The sequence below is a fragment of the Lithobates pipiens genome, unplaced genomic scaffold, assembly GCF_037356315.1.
Source record: "Lithobates pipiens isolate NorthernLeopardFrog02 unplaced genomic scaffold, aLitPip1_a1.2 Scaffold_23, whole genome shotgun sequence".
NCBI lineage: Eukaryota > Metazoa > Chordata > Amphibia > Anura > Ranidae > Lithobates > Lithobates pipiens.
In genome coordinates, this window is record NW_027507785.1 from 111,964,942 (window position 1) to 111,988,632 (window position 23,691).

The window sequence follows — 23,691 nt, forward strand, 5'->3', positions numbered from 1 at the left end:
GGGTTCCCCTTAATATGCGTACAAGACCCAAATAGGCTGGTAATGGGCAGGGAGGGCTACCCATGCCATTTTTCTCAATGATTTTCAACCATATTGCAGGAACCAGATATAAGATTAAAACCGCAAGCAGTTTTAAATGGTGTTATTTCCGTTTAATGTCATTTTGTGCAGGGACTGTTCTAAACACGGGAAACACGTGGCACTTCACAGGCATACTACAGACACCCCCCAGGCACCATATTTAAAGGAATATTTTACCTTTTTTTTTCACTTTAATCGTCATTAAAATCAGTACTCCCGCCAAAACGGCCATTTTTAAAAACATTTTAGGCATTGACCCATGTCCCCTGGGGCAGGAGCCAGGTCCCCAAACCCTTTTTAGGACAGTATCTTGCATATTAGCCGTTAAAATTAGCACTTTTAATTTCGAACGTTTGAGTCCCATAGACTTCAATGGGGTTCTAAAGTTTGTTCGAATTTGGGGTCCGTTCAAAAGTTCTGGTGCGAACCGAACCGGGGGGTGTTCGGCTCATCTCTAATTACATATGCATGTGTGTCCTAAATGAGTCCAGGAAGCACACAGTGGTGAAGTTTGAGATGGGTGTCCCACCTGTTCTGATCACTTCTATTAGAAATGCGGCAGACTACTGAATAAATTGTAAACAAACTTTGTTTATTCTTCTTCTTGCTACCTCCCAGTGGCCCTTCAAGTGAGATTTAGTAGAAATACAGAAAAAAACAGCGCAGTACAACCCCTTTACGAAAAGCTGCTGAACACCAAGGATCAATTACCAAATCCCAAAATACAATATATCAAACAGATGGTACAGCGCTCTAACTAAAATAAAATGATTACTAACATATTAAAATTAATAAAAAGTCCAAAGATAGCTTTTGAGTCAAAAAGTCCACGTGAGGAATCTTCAGTGGTATACAGTCAGTTTATGTATAAAGTGACTTAGTGCCAAGGGGGGGACCACCACCAATGGTAAAATTGGCTGCTCACCTCATCGTATGGACCCTTTAAATTACAGAGGGTCGTATGCACTTAAATAGCAACTCGTCCAATCGCTGTACTCCTCTCCGACAATATCCGACCGATTCACAAACGAAAACACAGCTTTCTCCCATTCAGAGTCAAATGAACTGACACATTTGTGGAATACCCACACTGGATCGGTATATAGCAGTATTCATAATTCCTCAGACCATGTGGATAGAAAGACAGGCCATAGTGCTCTCCATAGAAAAACGTTTTAATGATGAATATACATAAAAAACACACTTACAATAACATATGATTGTTAAAATGATTAATGACCGCGGGTGACGTCACGTGACATCCCAATTCTTCCAAAATTTGTATAATATGTTTAGTATCTTTTAGGTATGCCGGAGTATTCACTAAAGGCTGGGGAAAAAAGTCAATATATTGACCCAATCTAGCAGATACGGAATCAATTCGTATATCGGGTGTCACGTAGTTTCCGTGTCTGCTGATGAAGTCCCGCCCATAGGGACGTAACGTACGGACGGAGATCACGTGACGTCACCCACGGTCATTGATCATTTTAACGATCGTATGAAGCTTCGTTATTGTAAGTGTGTTTTTTATGTATATTCATCATTAAAACATTTTTCTATGGAGAGCACTATGGCCTGTCTTTCTATCCACATGGTCTGAGGAATTGTGAATCCTGCTATATACCAATCCAGTGTGGGTATTCCACGAAGGTGTCAGTTCATTTGACTCTGAATGGGAGAAAGCTGTGTTTTCGTTTGTGAATCGGTCGGATATTGTCGGAGAGGAGTACAGCGATTGAACGAGTTGATATTTAAGTGCATACGACCCTCTGTAATTTAAAGGGTCCATACGATGGGGTGAGCAGCCAATTTTACCATTGGTGGTGGTCCCCCCCTTGGCACTAAGTCACTTTATGCATAAACTGACTGTATACCACTGAAGATTCCTCACGTGGACTTTTTGACTCAAAAGCTATCTTTGGACTTTTTATTAATTTTAATATGTTAGTAATCAAGTGAGATTTAATGCCTGGAGGTGGCATGGATTTATTATCATGTGACCACAGTGATTAACTCTCACAGCTGTCACATGAGTGGGAGCTCGTCTCACTAACTCTCAATCAGAAGCCATAACCAAGAACTGTCAAAGACAACTCGGTCAAGGTGTGGGGAACGCACAGTAAGCTTGTTCTCAGCACACATCAGGTCACCGTTAAAGCCCACTTCTCTGCATAGATGCATTATGGGATCAGCAAGAAGTTAAAACCCGTTTTTGCCACACCATAACTCCAACATATGGAAATGTTGAAAAACTTGGCAATCATTGGATTTGTGCACATGTTCAGAAATCCCTTGCCAGTGCACAGATGCATAGCAGGACTCTGCCATGTCCCAGAAATGTTTTACGATGTTGGCATGGAAAAAGGGCGAAAAGAGGGGATTGATAGAGCGGTGAAGTTCCACTTTAACATATGTTCTGATAGACCTTCTAATAAGCTTTTGAGAGCATCATCCAAATTGTTTGGGGGTCTACATGATGCTGGTTATTAACCATATAGTTTTGATGGGTCATTTCCCTATAGAATTCCTCTCTGATTATGAGTACAGAGTTTTCTCAATTCCAGTTTGTGCTATATCTTCCCATATACAGTATGCAGTCTTTCACATTACTTGAGTAGTGGTAAGAACCACTGCAGTTCTTTATGATCATTATGTATAAAGCAGCTTCTGTTATTAAAATTAATCTTGCTTATTGAATTTTTTTTACAAGTCATATACCTTCTAACTGGGGTAAGGACACCATGAAGCATTTTGTTATATTTGTTTGATAAGTATAAAAAACTGTTGTTTTTTTTCAAAAATTCAGGACGGTCATGTGTTATCTCAAAGAGTCCTTCTAGTTTTTAACTTGAACTACAGAATGAATAGTCTTTATGTTGTAAGCATCTGAAAAAGGGAGTGGTTGGGTAGTTTAGCACAATACACTGGGCAGGGCTAAAAAAAACAGTCCACAAAAAATCTGTGTTGTCAGCCCACAACAGGTTGCTGAACAATTTTGTGGGCAGATCAACAGGTATTTTTCTGTATTTGCTGGGTCTTTAAGTGGGATAAAACATGGAAAATTGTGCATACACGGAAGACATGTACTTCAAATGTTTTTTTACTTTATCTTGGCATACAGTTGAAAAAAAACAATAACTTTTTAAGGCCAACCTCTAATAGATGCTGGGTTTTTATGTCAGTGCCTTTATTGGGCATATGTAATTGGGTCTTAAAGGTTAACATTTCTCTTAGTGGCTCTAATCTTGGTCTAGGATGTGTGTGTAAAGTCAGAAAGTGAGAAGCTCTACAAACACCCTCCCAGGGAAGGCAAACATCTACAAGCGGGCTCTAAAGCCCCATACACACTATCAGATTTTCTGCCGGTTTTTGTCTTCAGATTTACCAAAACCATGTAGTAGAAGGGCCTGCCTGATTGCATACACATTGAAACTCCTAAGGTTTGACCTCATATTATATGGTTTTGGTAAATCTGAAGGAAATAATCAGCAGAAAATCTGATAGTGTGTATGGGGCTTAAGGCGCTGTGGTTAGGACGTTTACTACCCATGGGAAAAGTTATTCTAATAATGCAGAATGCCTAGTAGCAAAGCATTACTATGATAAAAGATATCCACCACAAAGAAAACCAAGTAGGATGCTACAGTCCATGTTTTTTTTTTTAATGTGAGCTCTAAACCTTTTAGGTAAATGTTAGAGATGAAAGAGATCCTCACTAAGGAGACTTTGAAGAGGGGATAGGTCACCATAGGTAAAAAATGCCTGTCTAACAATGCAATGTCAATGAGGCAGTGCAGTATCACACAAGTAGGGATGAGCCCGTTCGGCAAATAACGAACATTATGGTGCGTTTGCAGCAAGTTTGAGCACAGTGGAACACAACATAATGCACTGCGCGATTGCAGTGCATTGATGTCTGTTGATTGGCCAAAGCATGCACTTGACCTGCATGATTTGGCCAACCACAGCGCGCTCTGCTGCGAGAGCCATAATTGGCCAAAGGCAGGGTGCCTTTAGCCAATCATGGCTCAGGGGGCTAAGTCCATGCCCCCGCTCAATATACGACTGCTTACACGGCAGCTGTGTATACAGTTGTGCTCATAAGTTTACATACCCTGGCAGAATTTATGATTTCTTGGTAATTATTCAGAGAATATGAATAATAAAACAAACTTTTCTTTCACTCATGGTTAGTGTTTGGCTGAAGCCATTTATTATCAATCAATTGTGTTTATTCTTTTTAAATCATAATGGCAACAGAAACTACCCAAATTACCCTGCTCAAAAATTGACATACCCCAGTTCTTAATACCGTGTATTGCCCCCTTTAACATCAATGACAGCTTGAAGGCTTTTGTGGTATTTGTGGATGAGGCTCTTAATCTTCTCAGATGGTAAAGCTGCCCATTCCTCTTGGCAAAAAAACTCCAAAGTTCCTATAAATTCTTGGGCTGTCTTGCATGAACTGCATGTTTGAGATTTCCCCAGAGTGGCTCAATGATATTGAGGTCAGGAGACTGAGATGGCTACTCCAGAACCTTCACTTTTTTTCTGCTGTAGCCAATGACAGGTCGACTTGGCCTTGTGTTTTAAATCATGTAGGAATGTCCAAGTACGTCCCATGCACAGCTTCCTGGCTGATGAATGCCAATGTTCCTCCAGTATTTTTTGATAACATACTGCATTCATCTTGCCATCAATTTTGACCAAATTTCCTGTGCTTTTGTAGCTCACACATCCCCCGAAACATCAGCAATCCACCTCCGTGTTTCACAGTAGGAATGGTGTACCTTTCATCATAGGCCTTGTTGACTCCTCTCCAAATGTAGCATTTTATGGTTATGGCCAAAAAGCTCAATTTTGGTCTCATCACTCCAAATGACTTTGTGCCAGAAGTCTCTGTGCTGTTTGGCGTATTGTAAGCAGGATACTTTGTGGCATTTGCGTAGTAATGGCTTTCTTATGGCGACTCAAACATGCAGCCCATCTTTCTTCAAGTACCTTCTTATTGTGCATCTTGAAACAGCCACACCACATGGAAATGTTGAAAAACTTGGCAACCATTGGATTTGTGCACATGTTCAGAAATCCCTTGCCAGTGCACAGATGCACAGCAGGACTCTGCCATGTCCCAGAATTTTTTTACGATGTTGGCATGGAAAAAGGGCGAAAAGAGGGGATTGATAGAGCGGTGAAGTTCCACTTTAACATATGTTCTGATAGACCTTCTAATAAGCTTTTGAGAGCATCATCCAAATTGTTTGGGGGTCTACATGATGCTGGTTATTAACCATATAGTTTTGATGGGTCATTTCCCTATAGAATTCCTCTCTGATTATGAGTACAGAGTTTTCTCAATTCCAGTTTGTGCTATATCTTCCCATATACAGTATGCAGTCTTTCACATTACTTGAGTAGTGGTAAGAACCACTGCAGTTCTTTATGATCATTATGTATAAAGCAGCTTCTGTTATTAAAATTAATCTTGCTTATTGAATTTTTTTTACAGGTCATATACCTTCTAACTGGGGTAAGGACACCATGAAGCATTTTGTTATATTTGTTTGATAAGTATAAAAAACTGTTGTTTTTTCTCAAAAATTCAGGACTGTCATGTGTTATCTCAAAGAGTCCTTCTAGTTTTTATCTTGAACTACAGAATGAATAGTCTTTATGTTGTAGGCATCTGAAAAAGGGAGTGGTTGGGTAGTTTAGCACAATACACTGGGCAGGGCTAAAAAAACAGTCCACAAAAAATCTGTGTTGTCAGCCCACAACAGGTTGCTGAACAATTTTGTGGGCAGATCAACAGGTATTTTTCTGTATTTGCTGGGTCTTTAAGTGGGATAAAACATGGAAAATTGTGCATACACTGAAGACTTGTACTTCAAATGTTTTTTTACTTTATCTTGACATACAGTTGAAAAAAATCAATAACTTTTTAAGGCCAACCTCTAATAAATGCTGTGTTTTCATGTCAGTGCCTTTATTGGGCATATGTAATTGGGTCTTAAAGGTTAACATTTCTCTTAGTGGCTCTAATCTTGGTCTAGGATGTGTGTGTAAAGTCAGAAAGTGAGAAGGTCTACAAACACCCTCCCAGGGAAGGCAAACATCTACAAGGGGGCTCTAAAGCCCCATACACACTATCAGATTTTCTGCTGGTTTTTGTCTTCAGATTTACCAAAACCATGTAGTAGAGGGGCCTGCCTGATTGCATACACATTGAAACTCCTAAGGTTTGACCTCATATTATATGGTTTTGGTAAATCTGAAGGAAGTAATCAGCAGAAAATCTGATAGTGTGTATGGAGCTTAAGGCGCTGTGGTTAGGACGTTTACTACCCATGGGAAAAGTTATTCTAATAATGCAGAATGCCTAGTAGCAAAGCATTACTATGATAAAAGATATCCACCACAAAGAAAACCAAGTAGGATGCTGCAGTCCATGTTTTTTTTTTTTTATGTGAGCTCTAAACCTTTTAGGTAAATGTTAGAGATGAAAGAGATCCTCACTAAGGAGACTTTAAAGAGGGGATAGGTCACCATAGGTAAAAAATGCCTGTCTAACAATGCAATGTCAATGAGGCAGTGCAGTATCACACAAGTAGGGATGAGCCCGTTCGGCAAATAGCGAACATTATGGTGCGTTTGCAGCAAGTTTGAGCACAGTGGAATGCACCATAATGCACTGCGCGATTGCAGTGCATTGATGTCTGTTTATTGGCCAAAGCATGCACTTGACCTGCATGATTTGGCCAACCACAGCGCGCTCTGCTGCGAGAGCCATAATTGGCCAAAGGCAGGGAGCCTTTAGCCAATCATGGATCAGGGGGCTAAGTCCATGCCCCGCTCTTTATACGACTATGTATACAGTTGTGCTCATAAGTTTACATACCCTGGCAGAATTTATGATTTCTTGGTAATTATTCAGAGAATATGAATAATAAAACAAACTTTTCTTTCACTCATGATTAGTGTTTGGCTTAAGCCATTTATTATCAATCAACTGTGTTTACTCTTTTTAAATCATAATGGCAACAGAAACTACCCAAATTACCCTGATCAAAAATTGACATACCCCAGTTCTTAATACCATGTATTGCCCCCTTTAACATCAATGAGTGCTTGAAGGCTTTTGTGGTATTTGTGGATGAGGCTCTTAATCTCAGATGGTAAAGCTGCCCATTCCTCTTGGCAAAAAACCTCCAAAGTTCCTATAAATTCTTGGGCTGTCTTGCATGAACTGCATGTTTGAGATTTCCCCAGAGTGGCTCAATGATATTGAGGTCAGGAGACTGAGATGGCTACTCCAGAACCTTCACTTTTTTCTGCTGTAGCCAATGACAGGTCGACTTGGCCTTGTGTTTTAAATCATGTAGGAATGTCCAAGTACGTCCCATGCACAGCTTCCTGGCTGATGAATGCCAATGTTCCTCCAGTATTTTTTGATAACATACTGCATTCATCTTGCCATCAATTTTGACCAAATTTCCTGTGCTTTTGTAGCTCACACATCCCCCGAAACATCAGCAATCCACCTCCGTGTTTCACAGTAGGAATGGTGTACCTTTCATCATAGGCCTTGTTGACTCCTCTCCAAATGTAGCATTTTATGGTTATGGCCAAAAAGCTCAATTTTGGTCTCATCACTCCAAATGACTTTGTGCCAGAAGTCTCTGTGCTGTTTGGCATATTGTAAGCAGGATACTTTGTGGCATTTGCATAGTAATGGCTTTCTTATGGCGACTCAAACATGCAGCCCATCTTTCTTCAAGTACCTTCTTATTGTGCATCTTGAAACAGCCACACCACATGTTTGAAGAGAGTCCTGTATTTCACCTGAAGTTATTTGTGGATTTTTCTTTGCAACAATTTTCCTGGCAGTTGTGGCTGAAATTTTAGTCAGTCTACCTGACCGTGGTTTGATTTAAAAAAAAAATGAATTTTCCACTTCTTGATTGGAGTGTGAACACTACTGATTGGCATTTTCAATTCCATGGATATCTTTTTATATCCCTTTCCTGTTTTATACCATTTGACTACCTTTTCCTGCAGATCCTTTGACAATTATTTTGCTTTCCCCATAACTCAGAATTCAGAAATGTCAGTGCAGCACTGGATGAAAGATGTCCAGAAACGCATTGACCTTTTATACACACACACTAATTACAAGCAAACAGATCACAGGTGAGGATGGTTACCTTTAATAGCCATTCAAACCCCTTTGTGTCAACTTGTGTGCATGTTATCAGGCCCAAATCACCAGGGTATGTAAACTTTTGATCAGGGTCATTTGGGTAGTTTCTGTTGCCATTATGATTTAAAAAAGGTAAACACAGTTGATTGATAATAAATGGCTTCAGCCAAACACTAACCATGAGTGAAAGAAATGTTTTGTGTTATTCATATTCTCTGAAAAATGGCCAAGCAATTATAAATTCTGCAAGGGTATGCAAACTTATGAGCACAACTCTATACACAGCTGCTGTGTAAGAAGCCTTATATAGAGCGGGGCATGGACTTAGTGGCGTGCAGGCAGTTTAGTGTGTGTGTATATATATATATATATATATATACTCTGCATTCAGTGTAGACTATATATACAGTGCAGGAATCAGTGTACAGTGTATTGACGTGGTTAAGGGGAACCCTATGACAGAATTAAGAGATAAAATGGCATGGGTCCCCCACCCCTAGACCATACCAGGCCCTTTGGATCTCATATTAACTTTAAGGGGAACTCCACTCTAAATTTTGAAAAAATTGGCATGGGGTCCCCCCCAAAATCCATACCAGACCTTTATCCGAGCAAGCAACCTGGCAGGCCAGGCTAGGGGGGGACGAGCACCCCCCCAAACCATACCAGGCTGCTTGCCCTCAACATGGGGAGGGTGCTTTGGGGTCCTCCATGTATGTGTGTGTGTGTGTGTGTATGTATATGTGTGTGTGTATATATATATATATATATATATACACAGTATATATTTTATTTTCCTCCGTATAGACTGCACAACATGATTCAAGAATGCACGCTGCCATGCTGGCCTCTTAGGACTGGGGAGGTCCCCATGACAAGAATTCAGACAAAGAGAGGGCACTCCAGCCTAGTGCATTATCCCACATACCTTTTTTTAGTAATCCAAATAAAACATACTCACAAACCTTTTGATTAACATAGAATCTCAAAGTATCAGCTCAAGGTTGCTTGTTTCGCCTAGCGTACTTCAAAACTGGGGAAGACACCCTTGGGATCCTAGCTAGAGATTGCATAGTACAAATTACCCTAATATGTCAATAAGCGTTTCGAGGGATGGATCCTCTTCCCAGAGCCAAACCATCAAGACCTTCACACTTTAACAATATATATACACAAACATACCTACTCACTAGGTATGTTTTGTGTATATACCTGTATATATATATATATATATATATATATATATATATATATAATTGTTGAAGTGTGAAAGTCTATGTGATTTGGATCTGAGGAAAGCCTTAAGCCTTAAGATTCCAATGATGACCTCTCCTGTTTTGGAGTGCACAGGGCGGATCGAGCAACCTGAAGCTGTTACGTTGATATGCTATATTCATCATATGGTTTGTGAGTATGTTTTACTGTATTTGGATTACTAATAAAAGGGGTTTGGGATAATGCACTAGGCTGGCGTGCCCTTTCTTTGTCTGATTTCTTGCAAAGTAAAGAAGACACTGCTGTAGATCACTGAGGTGGTTGTCTTAAGGTTTTAAGCCACCAGTACCCATTTCATACACCTCTGAAATGAGCAGTAAAAAAAAATGCTTGTTGCAATCTTTCTGGCCTTGGAATTACCTTAATTGCTTTATCCCTATGGCCCAGAATAACTAAAGATGTTATCATGCTTACTAGTCTTAACAGAGCTACACAATGTGACTTTGTCTTTGCTACCTCTCCCCTAATATCATTCTATAAATGTCACAGGCCATTCTCTATCATATTGTCTCAGGAGTTTAACTCTGTCTTAACAGTTGATTCTGATCCCCATTTTGTGATAAGTGTTCCAAGCAAGAATGATGCTTTGTGCTTTAACATACAAGAGGAGCCTGGAGTGGTGTTGAATCTTGTTGAGGACCAAGAACTCGGTATGTTATACAATGTGTGACCATTTGTATTTGAATAATTAATGCACACACGAAGATTCTGATTCTATAGTTATACTTACTACTGCAGAGTTCTGGTCCCTCTTGGGGATTCAGTACAGCACAACATCTTACTGTTCTTTTTGGCTGCACTGATAAAAATCATATTTAATTGTTGTAGGATGGATTCTATTTGTTACCATGGGTTCCAAATCCTCCTTATCTTCCACTTTGTTGCCACTATAGTTATACAAAAATAATACTGTGCCATAGTATTTCTTATGATTTTGTACCCTTGCTTGGTTAAGTGGGGAATGCGGGGAATGATGTGTTCTGTGTGTAGACAGGGGCAGTCTACTTTCTCCACTGCAGGTGGCGCTCCTCAGCAGCGGCGCCACAGCTGAAGAGAAAGACAAGAGGTTCTTAGCCTGGGGTTCATAGACCCCTAAGTGATCCACGGATACATTTCAGGGGGTCTGTGAGTGTTAGATAAAAAAAATAACATTTATATTTACTATACAGCCCCCTTGTTGCAATTAATGGTTTCCCATTGAGAGAAATTAAAGAAAACATGCCTTGCCGCTGCTTATGACCACTATGAGTCTCTTGACTCATTGTTGGCACATGTTTTCCATTTAAAATTGAATAGTTTTTTTCTCTGCACAACTGCCGCCTTGTGTAGTGATGGCCGAACAGTTCGCCCGGCGGTCGTTTCGCGGCGATTTTTGGCTGTTCGCGGTCCGCCCGTTCGGCGGACTATTGGCGACGTTCGCCCGGCGGACTTCCGTGTTTACTGTGTAAAAGAACTTTGACCAATGATGACACATCCATCATGGGGTACAGGACAGCCAATTGAGACATTACAGCACATGGACACTTGGACATTCCCCCTAACCTATAAATACACCCGATCCGGCGGCCATTTTACATTCTTTCTTCTGTCACTATAGGGAGAGGTTGCTGCGTGGAGCAGAGAGAGATTACAGTGACCCAAATCGCTAGCTATTTGGTACACAAAAGTTCTTTTCAGGACTGGTATAGGTGTTAGGTGTAGTTCAGGATAGGCAGTGCTGTGCTAGTGATTGTTGCAGCAGTCTGAGTGTCTTTTGTCAGTTTAGAGAAAGGGACAGGACGGTGTGTGCTGCAGGGAGAGTCAGTTTAATCATTAGCTGTTACTATCAGGTCCACAAAAGTGCTATTCCAGTAACCAGTTATTGTTCCAGCAGCCTCTGTTTTGTCAGTTTATATAGGGACAGGCAGGAAGCAGTGTGTCAGGCAGTGAGGGTCAGTTTAATCAGTAGCTGTTACTATTAGTTCCACAAAGGTTCTTTTCAGGACTGGTATCAGTGGTATGGTAATAGGCTTGTACACATATAATATTCTTTCTTCCAAATATAGAAAGAATATTATACTTGACTGCTGCCCTTCTGCTGCAGTCTGCTAATCATTCACAACCCACTTGTTCCACAAAGCTCTTTATCAGGACTGGTAACTTGGTCTGTCTAGGGTGCTACAGTACATAGGGTTGAGTGAGGTACAGTCTGCTATTCTATAAGGACTGGTATCGATCCACAATACATAGGGTTGAGGTGCACTACTGCTGACCGCTGCCCTATACTGCAGCAGTCCTTCATCGGTATAGGGACTGACGTACAGTCTGCTAATCACTCACACACAACCTACTTGGTCCACAAAAGTCCTTATAAGGACTGGTAAGGTATAGGGTGCTACAGTAGATAGGGTTGAGTGAGGTACAGTCTGCTATTCTATAAGGACTGGTATCGGTCCACAATACATAGGGTTGAGGTGCACTACTGCTGACCGCTGCCCTATACTGCAGCAGTCCTTCATCGGTATAGGGACTGACGTACAGTCTGCTAATCACTCACACACAACCTACTTGGTCTACAAAGCTCCATATAAGGACTGGTAACTTGGTCTGTCTAGGGTGCTACAGTACATAGGGTTGAGTGAGGTACAGACTGCTATTCTATAAGGACTGGTATCGGTCCACAATACATAGGGTTGAGGTGCACTACTGCTGACTGCTGCCCTATACTGCAGAATTCCTTCATCGGTATAGGGACTGACGTACAGTCTGCTAATCACTCACACACAACCTACTTGGTCCACAAAGCTCCTTATAAGGACTGGTAACTTGGTCTGTCTAGGGTGCTACAGTACATAGGGTTGAGTGAGGTACAGTCTGCTATTCTATAAGGACTGGTATCGGTCCACAATACATAGGGTTGAGGTGCACTACTGCTGACCGCTGCCCTATACTGCAGCAGTCCTTCATCGGTATAGGGACTGACGTACAGTCTGCTAATTACTCACACACAACCTACTTGGTCCACAAAGCTCCTTATAAGGACTGGTAACTTGGTCTGTCTAGGGTGCTACAGTACATAGGGTTGAGTGAGGTACAGTCTGCTATTCTATAAGGACTGGTATCGGTCCACAATACATAGGGTTGAGGTGCACTACTGCTGACCGCTGCTCTATACTGCAGCAGTCCTTCATCGGTATAGGGACTGACATACAGTCTGCTAATCACTCACACACAGCCTACTTGGTCCACAAAAGTCCTTATAAGGACTGGTAAGGTATAGGGTGCTACAGTACATAGGGTTGAGTGAGGTACAGTCTCCTATTCTATAAGGACTGGTATCGGTCCACAATACATAGGGTTGAGGTCCACTACTGCTGACTGCTGCCCTATACTGCTGCAATCCTTCATCGGTATAGGGACTGAGAGTTTTGTCACAGGGTCATTTAAAAAATGACAGGCAGAGGAAGAGGCAGGCCCTTCCGCAGGGGTGGTAGGGGCAGGGCAGGAGCAACAGGCTTGAGCCAAAGTGGGAAGTTGCAGAAGGTGCGTTCAATTACTTTAAAGGACGCACCAGACTTGGTTGAATGGCTTGCTCAGCCTTACTCTTCTGCACCCTCCTCATCCTCTGGATCTGCACCCTCTTCTTCACTCTCTGCTATGTGCACCCCCAAAGACACTACCACCAACAACACCACCACCACCACATACCTTCCGCTTGAGTCACAGGAATTATTTTCCGATCCATATCAAGACATTTTTGATGCGCAGCCACTCTTGGTATTGGATCAGGAAGAGGAGGTAGCAACAACCGCCACTCAGCAGTCTGACGACAGTACCCAGATAAGCCCAAGGAGGAGGTTGGTCCCCGGTGTTGCTGCCTACTCCGAGATCTCTACTTATAGCGGTGGGGAAGGTGACGTCGATGATGACGTGTCTAGTGATGTCACGTGGGTGCCCACAAGAGAGGAAGAGGAGGGGAGTTCAGAGGGAGATATGGACCAGCAGATAGGGAGGAGAAGCAGGAATAACTTACATTGCACAGAAGGGACAAAGCAGACTGCAAATGTATCAGGAGCGAGTCATCGACCATGTACGGTCACATCTGGCGCTCCCAGGACACCGGCACATGGCTCCACAGTGTGGGCTTTTTTTAACGTGTCCGCTGCTGACAATAGCGTTGCCATCTGCAATCTTTGCAGTCAATGCATTAGTCGCGGTAAGCCCAACACTCACCTAGGGACGACCGCCTTAAGAAGGCACATGGGCAGCCATCACCGAGCCGAGTGGGAGCAACGGAACACACAAAGCCACACTGCAGGCTCTCACTGTCCAGCCTCGTCTTCTACTTCTCCTTCTCCTCTCTCCTCACAATTGTCCTCCACTCCACCTTCCATCACGCCAAGCTCACGTTTTTCTGCAAAAAGGCAGGCTTCCGTGGGCCTAATGTTCGAGCGTAAAAAAATGATGACGCCGGATAACCCTCTTGCCCAACGGTTGACGGCTGGCTTGTCAGAACTTATAGCCCGCCAACTACTGCCATATAAACTGGTGTACTCAGAGGCCTTTCGCAAATTTGTGGCCATTGGAACACCACAATGGAAGGTCCCCGGAAGGAAGTATTTCTCAGAGAAGGGCATCCCAGAGCTATATGGCCATGTTCAGCGGCAAGTGAATGTATCTCTGGCACACAGTGTCAGTGCCAAGATACATCTGACCACAGACACGTGGTCTAGCAAACACGGGCAGGGAAGGTATATCACTTTTACTGCCCACTGGGTGAACCTTCTGACGGCCGTCAAGCATGTAACCCGTGGCACCCGTGTAGATTTGGTTTTACTGCCACGGATTGCATGCAGGCCTGACTCTTCTTCTCCTCCTCCTCCTACTCCATCCTCCTCCCTCTCCTCCTCAGCTGACTCCTCCTTTTCCGCTGCTAGCGTCTCTTCCGCTGCACCGCCCAAGCTCCCCAGAACCTATTCGACATGCCAGGTGAGACGTTGCCATGCTGTGCTGCGTCTATTGTTCCTGGAAGCCAAGAGCCACACTGGCGCGGCACTCCTTTCAGCTTTGCGTTCACAGGCAGATCAGTGGCTAACACCGCTCAATTTGACAGTTGGTAAAGTGGTGTGTGACAACGGTGCCAATCTGCTTAGCGCATTGAAACAGGGCAAAATCACGCACGTGCCATGCATGGCACACGTCTTAAACTTGGTCGTGCAGCAATTCGTTGTCAAATACCCTGGGGTCCAGGACATCTTGCGGCAGGCAAGGAAAATCTCGGCCCATTTCAGAAGATCTTACATGGCCATGGCTCGTCTTGCTGACATTCAGCGGCGACACAATCTGCCGGTCAGACGTCTTATTTGCGATTGCCCGTCTACCTGTATGAACTCTGCGGCAGAACCGGTTCTGGGGAGCTGTTTTTTTTTCACCGCGCCAGTGGCTGCTCATGCATGACGCATGCAGACTTCTGCGCCCATTTGAGGAGATCACGAAACTGGTCAGTCGCAGCCATGGCGCCATCAGTGACATGGTACCTTATGCCTTCTTTATGGAGCGTGCATTGCGTCGTGTCATTGATCAAGCTGTGGAGGAGCAGGAGCGGGAAGATGAGGAAGTCGCAATGCTGGATGAATTCCCAGGGGGGGCTACTCTATCTGAGACAAGTCAACAACAGGAGTCTGAAGAGGAGTCAGAGGAGGATGGTGCCGGGGCGGATGAAGAAGAGCAAGAAGAGCATGCTTTAAACCTTTCTGTGATCCCTGTTGTGCGTGGATGGGGAGAGGAGAATGAAGAGGACGACATTATCCTGGATGATGAGCAGGAGCCAGGCCACCACACCACTTCCAGTTTAGTGCAAATGGGGGCCTTCATGCTCCAGTGTTTTAATAGGGACCCCTGTATAAAAAGCATAAGGGTCAAGGACCAGTACTGGGTGGCAACATACTTAGACCCCCGGTACAAACACAAAATGGCGGAAATGTTTCCGCCGTCGCAGAGGGCTGTCAGAATGCAGCACTTCCAGGCCTTGCTTCGAGAAATGCTGCATTCTGCTTTTGCGTGCGCTGGCAGAGGAGCAATTCCCACTCCCAGAGAAGGAGTTGCGGGTACCAATCCAACAGCGCCTGCAAGAAGAGGCCGGTTTGAAGATGTGTTGGTGACTTCGGATATGAGGTCATTCTTTCAGCCGACCCATCGACAGGTGTCATCCGGATCCAGCATCAGGGAACGCCTAGACCGTCAGGTGTCTGACTACATCGGGTTAACAGTGGGAGGAGTGATGAACCCCTGGACTACTGGGTGGGCAAGCTTGACCTCTGGCCAGAGCTTGCCCAATTTGCAATGGAACTCTTGGCTTGCCCCTCATCCAGTGTCCTGTCCGAAAGGACGTTCAGCGCAGCAGGGGGGATCGTGACCGATAAGCGTACTCGCCTAGCTCACGACAGTGTTAACTACCTCACATTTCTAAAAATGAATGAGGCATGGATCTCGGAGGAATTCAACACATGTGAACAGTAGACCATGTATATGTCTATAAACAATTTTTTTAATCGAGCACACAGACCTTCTTTCTTCATTTGGCTCACTTCCTTGTCCAAAAAAGCACACCGTACTTAATGCCCGTACCCTCCTCTTTGAAGAGGTTGAGCGGTGTCATATTTCTACTGGGGCTGCTTATTATGAGGGGCTCCCACCATCCCTGTGCTGTGCTGACATCCTCCTGGGGCTGTACCTCTGCTGTGCATATTATGAGGGGCTCCCACTATCCCTGTGCTGTGCTGACTTCCTCCTGGGGCTGTACCTCTGCTGTGCATATTTTGAGGTGCTCCCACCATCCCTGTGCTATGCTCATTATGAGGTGCTCCCACCATCCCTGTGCTGTGCTGACTTCCTCCTGGGGCTGTACCTCTGCTGTGCATATTTTGAGGTGCTCCCACCATCTCTGTGCTATGCTCATTATGAGGGGCTCCCACCATCCCTGTGCTGTGCTGACTTCCTCCTGGGACTGTACCTCTGCTGTGCATATTTTAAGGTGCTCCCACCATCCCTGTGCTATGCTCATTATGAGGGGCTCCCACCATCCCTGTGCTATGCTGACATCCTCCTGGGGCTGCTTATTATGAGGGGCTCCCACCATCCCTGTGCTATTCTCATTATGAGGGGCTCCCACCATCCCTGTGCTATGCTGACTTCCTCCTGGGGCTGCTTACGGTGCAGGTGTCAGTGCTGTATATCACGGTGCTGATGTCATTGCTCTCTTTCACGGTGCTGCTGTCAGTGCTGTATATCACGGTGCTGGTGTGAGTGCTTTATGTCACGCTGCTGATGTCAGTGCTCTCTATCACGGTGCTGCTGTCAGTGCTCTCTATCACGGTGCTGCTGTCAGTGCTGTATATCACGGTGCTGGTGTGAGTGCTTTATGTCACGCTGCTGATGTCAGTGCTCTCTATCACGGTGCTGTTGTCAGATGACTATCACGGTGCAGGTGTCATTGCTGTATGTCACGCTGCTGATGTCAGTGCTCTCTATCACGGTGCTGCTGTCAGATGACTCTATCACGGTGCAGGTGTCATTGCTGTATGTCACGCTGCTGGTGATCATCTCCTGCACCCTCTTCTTTGCCTACCCTGGTCCCTGACCTTCCCTCTCCTCCATTGCCTTCATGCGCTCCACAGTCCTGAATTGTCACAACAATTTCCCATATAAAAAAAGAATGCTTGTAGTTGTCGATCCCAGATTCATCTCATACATGTGTTATGTCATTGGCCATGTGGTGGGACTATGTTTGCACAGCTATTAATTATTTTGTGGCTGCAAATTTGACCTATAGGTTTGCGAAGTTCGCCTCCCATTGAAGTCAATGGGGCCCGCCGCGAACGTTCCGGTTCACGAACTATCGGCCGCGTTCGCGGTCCGCGTTTGCGAAACATCCCATCGGAAGTTCGTCCATCACTAGTCTTGTGCCACTCCATAATAGAACATGATAATTCTAAAGTAGTAGTAGTGTTTAATTTGCACAAGATGTAATGCATGGCCATTTACTTTTTGCATGAAAAAGAGTGAGTTTTTTTCTTAGTATTGTTTACTTTATTCAAACTTTGAATATGTCATATATGTATGAGGCAATCAAATTTCAATAAAATACATATATTCATTGCATGTAAAATTGTGTTTATGTGAATTTTTCTGGGGAGGGGGTTCATTGCTTTCATCAAATTCTTAAATGGGTCCATGACTCAAAAAAGGTTAAGAAGCACCGATCTAACAGCACAACCAGGGGAAATTTAATTAATAACAGGATTAGGAGTTGTCAGGTTAATGTGCATTGAAGGTAATATTTACCCTTTTCTTATATAGGATGAATATTACAGTAAAGACCTTTTCCTATTGAAGAAAAAATGTTGCACATGATAGGGAGTGTGATTTTCGCTTGCTGAATTTCCTCTAATTTTGGCTGATATTTAGGTGAATGTGCAGCACAGAATTATGGGTAAAAGTCAGGTGAAATGACCATCAAATTATTGATGAATATACCCTTAAGTATTTTCTGCATTTTCTTCTTTAGTTTCTTTCAGTGAGTTAGCATAAATAAGATGAAAATTTCTGTACACTTGAAATGAGTAACAAATGTATTTTGATTGTTTTTAAATTCTTTATTTATCAGTTTTTACATCATAAAGAGATTATTGGGGCCTACAGGCTCCCACAAACAACCAGCAGCTTGGGCAAGGAGCATAGTACACATAATAAAATAAAATCAACAGTAGAATCACCGAAGATAGACCAGCAAATATAAAGTATATGGAAGTACAAATGGAAAAACATTAAAAAAGAGAAAAAAAGAAAGGAAAAGTAAGGAGGAATTGAACCAGAGAAGTTGAGGGAGGGGGGGGGGGGGAGTTTAGGGAAAAGAAAGTTAGTGCACTGTCCAAGTAGAGCTGGCTCAAAGAAGTCTGTTGGGGGTCAAAGCCTTCACCACAAAAGGAGCGGTCAAGGGTGACACGGTTGAGAGCCCAGAATATCCTGATATTCAGATGTGAAAGTAAATTTCATCCACTTAAACCATGTTTTACGAACCCATTCCTCTCTAAGGTGTGCCCCAGCCATGAGATCTTCCTTTAGTTGAACTTCATTGATCTTGGCAAACCAAGTCTTAATGGAAGGGGGTCTGTTTCCAGAATAGTGTAATACATACCTTTGCAGCGTTCAGGAAATTAAGTAATCAAGAGTACTTTTATTGCTATAAGGAAATGGGGGTCTAATGCAACAGAAAAGCAGATGCATCATCCGGCATCTGGATATCAGTAAACTTCTGAATTCAGTGTTTGATTTGCGACCAGAATTCTTTAAGACCCTCACAGGAGCAGAAAATGTGGAGCATGAGCCCACCTCCCTTTGACATCTCCAACATAACAAGGAGCTGTGGGGGAATAATTGATGTAAGGTTTTACCAATTAATCTATAGTACCATCTAGTTAGGATTTTGTATCAGTTTCTTGAATCTTACTAGAGATGGATGCCTTGTGAGTCATCTGTATAATCCTGCCCCTCTGCTGTTCAGTAAAAGTAATACTCAAGTTACATTCCCATTTGAGAAGGTACTCCAGGGGCGACCAGCTCTGCAGATGTGATATTTTTCCTGTAGGGATGAGCTCGGTGTTCGTCTCGAACGCATGTTCAACTCGAATACGGGCCGTTCACCTGTTTGCCGAATTCAGAACTTTGTGGACCGTTCGCACCATATTCGTGTGGCGCGAACGGCCCACAATGCACTATGCTATAGCAGTGCATTGCTGGCTCATGATTAGCTAAGCATGCACTGTGAGCCCGCATCCTTGGCCAACCACAGCGCCGGCAGCGAGGAGAGCCATAAATGGCCACAGCAAGGCGGCCTTGTGTAGTGTGTTGTTGTGCAGGGAAAGAGCAATATAGGCAGGGACAGTGTATTTTTGCTTGGGAACCTAGCAATGTTAAAGTGGGTATTGTGTGTCTCCTACACAGTATACACCTGCAGCTACCCCTTATTGCTGGTGTTGTCCTGTTTCTGTAACACAGCCATCTGCAGCATTTACAGTGGGTGTTGTGTGCGTCCTGCACAGTATACACCTGAAGCTACCCCTTATTGCTGGTGTTGTTCTGTTTCTGTAATACAGACATCTGCAGCAGTTAGAGTGGGTGTTGTGTGCCTCCTGCACAGTATACACCTGAAGATACCCCTTATTACTGGTGTTGTTCTGTTTCTGTAATACAGGCATACTATAGACACCACCCAGGCACGATATTTAAACAAATATTTCACTTTTTTTTCACTTTAATCGTCATTAAAATCAGTGCTCCCAGAAAAATGGCCTTTTTAAAATAGTTTTTTTGCATTGATCCATGTCCCCTAACCCTTTTTAGGAGAATATCTTGCATATTAGCCTTTAAAATTAGCACTTTTGATTTCGAATGTTCTACATTCTAAAGTTCGTACTACTTTTAGGTCCCTTCGAAGGTTCTGGTGCAAACCAAACTGGGGGTGGGGGGGGGGGGGGGTGTTCGGCTCATCCAAATTTGCCTGTTTTTTTAATTTTAGAAAAAAGCATACATGTGCCTTTGCTATGCTCATTTGCGAGTTTTTAGCCAAAAACTATCATCCTTTTTTAAACGCAAACTGAACTGAAACCTATTTTACTACAATCACCTTAAAATGTATATACATTTCAGTCTAGCCCTATTACATATTTTCACTGTACAGGCAGTCCCGAGTTACGTACGGGTTAGGGACTATAGGTTTGTTTTTATGTCGAATATGTTCGTAAGTCGGGAGCACATGTGCAGAATGGCAGAGATGTAGTTTTGCAATGTTTTCCTCTGTTCTGTCAAGTAGCCGCACATGCGCAGACGTCATTTTCCGCATGCGCAGAACGGCAAACGCCTCCCATTCATGAGTAGGAGTCCTTTGCAAGTCGGATGTTCGTAACTTGGGGACTGCCTGTAATGTGTCACCAATTTAACATTCATATGCTACTGAAATGGAATATTGTGACCCTTTAATATATTATCTTCTGTAGGCATCGCTGTTAATGGTGAAATTATTGGAAAGAAGGAAACAGGCAATAATGTTATATCAAAGGAAACCTACTTTGGAAAACTAGGGATTGTAAACAGAAAGATGAAACTGAGAATTGAGGTGACTACTGAGACAATCACTATCATGATGGGTAAAAACAAGAAGGAATACACATGGGAGAAGAAAACATCTGTCAAGAAGGAAGGGTATGGAAGTGAACTTTACTTATTTTTATTTTTCTGGTAGCACCAGCTTTAAAAAAACCTAGCCCTAACTTTAACATTACAGCTGAAATTAAACTCCTTAATTCCAGTCCTAACTTTAACCAAGTGAACCCCTAAAGAAACACATAAGACAAACTCCCTGCATCTGTAATATGTGCCACGGGAGCAATTGTGCCAAATCTAATCAGGTCCTACACCCTCATTTTACTGTAGCACTTACTGCCACAGGAGCCACTGGATATGATGAGTTCTCTGTTCTGCCACGACTCCTTAAGCTGCTCAGACCTCACTGACACACTTCTGTAACTTAAAAGTTAGTATGTTACCACTTTATAATAATGCATAGAAAACAGGCCACAAGCAACTTGATGCTAGACTAAAAAGATTAATTTTGGCAATGCAATTAAACAATGCACAAATTAATAGACAGGCAGTTGAACAGGTTTAAATATGCTGTTTTAGATAATGTGAACACTAACCCATAAGAGGGCAATCAACTGAATTTTAGTGATGCAAACAGGGTTAAAAGTGTTGGCCTTAACTAACCCAAAAATGAAAGTCCCTGTCAGTATAAGCCGGCTATCATTGGGGCTCTTCTGTAAGATGTCGCATGTATAGTTATCCCTTTAGGAGTATGCAATGGATGGTTAATGAGCTGCTAAACTGGGAGCAGTCTCTATTGCATTAATTGTTCAACTATTGAGATAAGCACAGATAGTTCCGCTTTCCCCTCCTGATACACAGAAATCCAGTCCAGATCACTTGGCGGTCTACTGTCCCAGAAGTCTCAGTCCTTGTGATCAGTTCCTCACTGGCTCTGCCTGATTGTTGGCACACACAGCAACAGGTCCCTCCAGCTTTGGGTCCCAGCACATCAGGAGAACTCCTAGTGTCTCAGTCCATTGGTCTCTGGTGTGGCTACAGACAGCCCAGCAATAGGTCTGCACTCTCTTTGTCCCTTTTGGCAAAGACATATGGTCCCTGGTCTCTACATGGTTCCACCAAAGGCTAAAGCTCTGTAAGGCTTGGCTTCCTAGTGCAGAAGACCCAGATCTGTCCAGAATTGCCTGGGAAAAGTTGTATATCTCATATTTTGTTGTACAGGGAATACTGGGTAGTGAAGTCCCCAACTCCATCAGCCTCCCTTTACTTGCATTGCACTGTGCCCCTTTAAGGACTACATTTCCCAGAATGCATTGTGGCTGCTGCATAGCAAGCCCCTTTGCCACTGATTGGCTCAGATCCTCTGCTGACAGGAGGGAGAGAGCAGGAGCAAACAATGGGATTTCACACAGAGTTGTTACAATACTCACACAGCAGGGAAGCTCAGGGGAAAGTTGGTTGGTGCACAGCACACAGAAGTCCCGACATGGCATGGGGGAAAAGAGAGGCTGGCAGAAGCTAACACAGCTAGGGCACTTGGCTAAACTACCTATGCTCAGAGACCTTTAATTGTACAGAGGAAGATAACATGGTGTCTTGGTGGCTTTGTTCCACCCCTTGGCAGTCCTACCACTCTATAACATGGCCAATGCAGGCTATTAAAAAATGAGACGCTGTATTTACTTACTAGATTTTTTCTTTTCTTATAATTGCAGGTTTAACCTGATTGTCCATAAGAAAAACAATGTAACACTGTCATTTGGAGAAGGGGCACAATTTGTCATTCTTTTACATAATTTTGCAAAAAATGATTCTCTACACACGGATTTCTTAGGATTCTATACTTTGGATGATCATAAATTTTCTGCAGGTGTTCATGGATTGTTAGGTAAGGTAACGGCATTGTTATAGAGTTTTTTTAGATTGAGCTATTATTAGAAGTCTGGCAATACCAAGCTTGAATTTGAGCCATGGCTAATCCTGTTGGCATCACCTGGCCCAGTGACTTCAATCTGAAAATTGAAAAATTCTCAGCCAAAGAGTGAGCGAAGAAAGAGTCAATCAGATACAGTCATTGTTTGGGTATTCTGAAAGTCACAGGTGCTGCTGGCTGTCAGAATATAATAGCCCGCAGGGGAGAGTCCTCCATGCACACTCTTCAGTGTGGATGAAGGAATCTAATAATTTCTCTTGTTCAGCCCTGCATGTGTCTTAGAACTACATATGATTAAACTATTTGTTGATTATTTCCAAAAATCATCCAAGCTCGATTTTAAGTTTCTTTCATATATTATGAAAATAGATACAGAAATGGCAATCAAATAATGGGCATTTGCTATTAGAAAAGATGACAATAAGATAACGTAGTACCCGTATCAGATCCAGTTTGGGATAAAATACATCAAACCTTTTTTATTTTAAGCAATCTTTTGTGTTGGTTAGATCTAACTGCTGCTAAATGGATGCCTATTCCACATTCTCAAAGCTCCTACAGTAAAGAACCCTTCCCACATGTAAAGGTTGATGTTCTTTCTTCCTATTACAAAGTTTGTCCACATGTCCTCTCCTCTGCAGTAACCTTAAATTGATCAGCTTTCCAATGAGTTTGCCATATGTAGTGTTTATGTATTTATACAAGATACACATATTCCTCCTTAATCATTTGTCCTTAAAGGGTAATACATTCAAATTAATTATTCTTTCCTTATAATGATATAACACAGAAATCTGCAGTATGTTTCTGTGAGCCCAGGGCAGCTGAGTAATTTACCCACAGCCCAGGGCTCACAGGAAGTGATGCTGTCATTCAACCAACAACTGCAGCATGACCTAGTAGTACGAAGACGTACTGCAAAGAAGATTAGGTGAGTTTTGCAGTCAGAGCTGCATCTTTTATTTCAATAAGTCCAAGCCAAACTAAAACAATCTTTACCTGGAGTTGGACTTTAAACTCTGCTGCTGGTGGTTTTTTTCTGTAGGTAGATTGGCTTTTC

The 23,691-nt window shown here is 43.0% G+C and overlaps 1 protein-coding gene across 4 annotated transcripts in view; it reads left to right on the forward strand.

Moving 5' to 3' along the window:
• The window catches only part of LOC143927811 (inter-alpha-trypsin inhibitor heavy chain H3-like), a 227,823-nt gene that overhangs the window by 192,995 nt on the left and 11,137 nt on the right, over positions 1-23,691 (forward strand). For 3 of the 4 annotated variants that reach the window (XM_077452193.1, XM_077452196.1, XM_077452194.1), the window contains 5 exons: positions 2,794-2,814; positions 5,594-5,614; positions 10,096-10,209; positions 20,593-20,797; positions 22,414-22,586. In XM_077452193.1, the coding sequence (XP_077308319.1) occupies positions 2,794-2,814; positions 5,594-5,614; positions 10,096-10,209; positions 20,593-20,797; positions 22,414-22,586 (534 nt within the window). The remainder of the gene's footprint in view (positions 1-2,793; positions 2,815-5,593; positions 5,615-10,095; positions 10,210-20,592; positions 20,798-22,413; positions 22,587-23,691) is intronic. The other variant, XM_077452195.1, reaches the window with a different exon arrangement.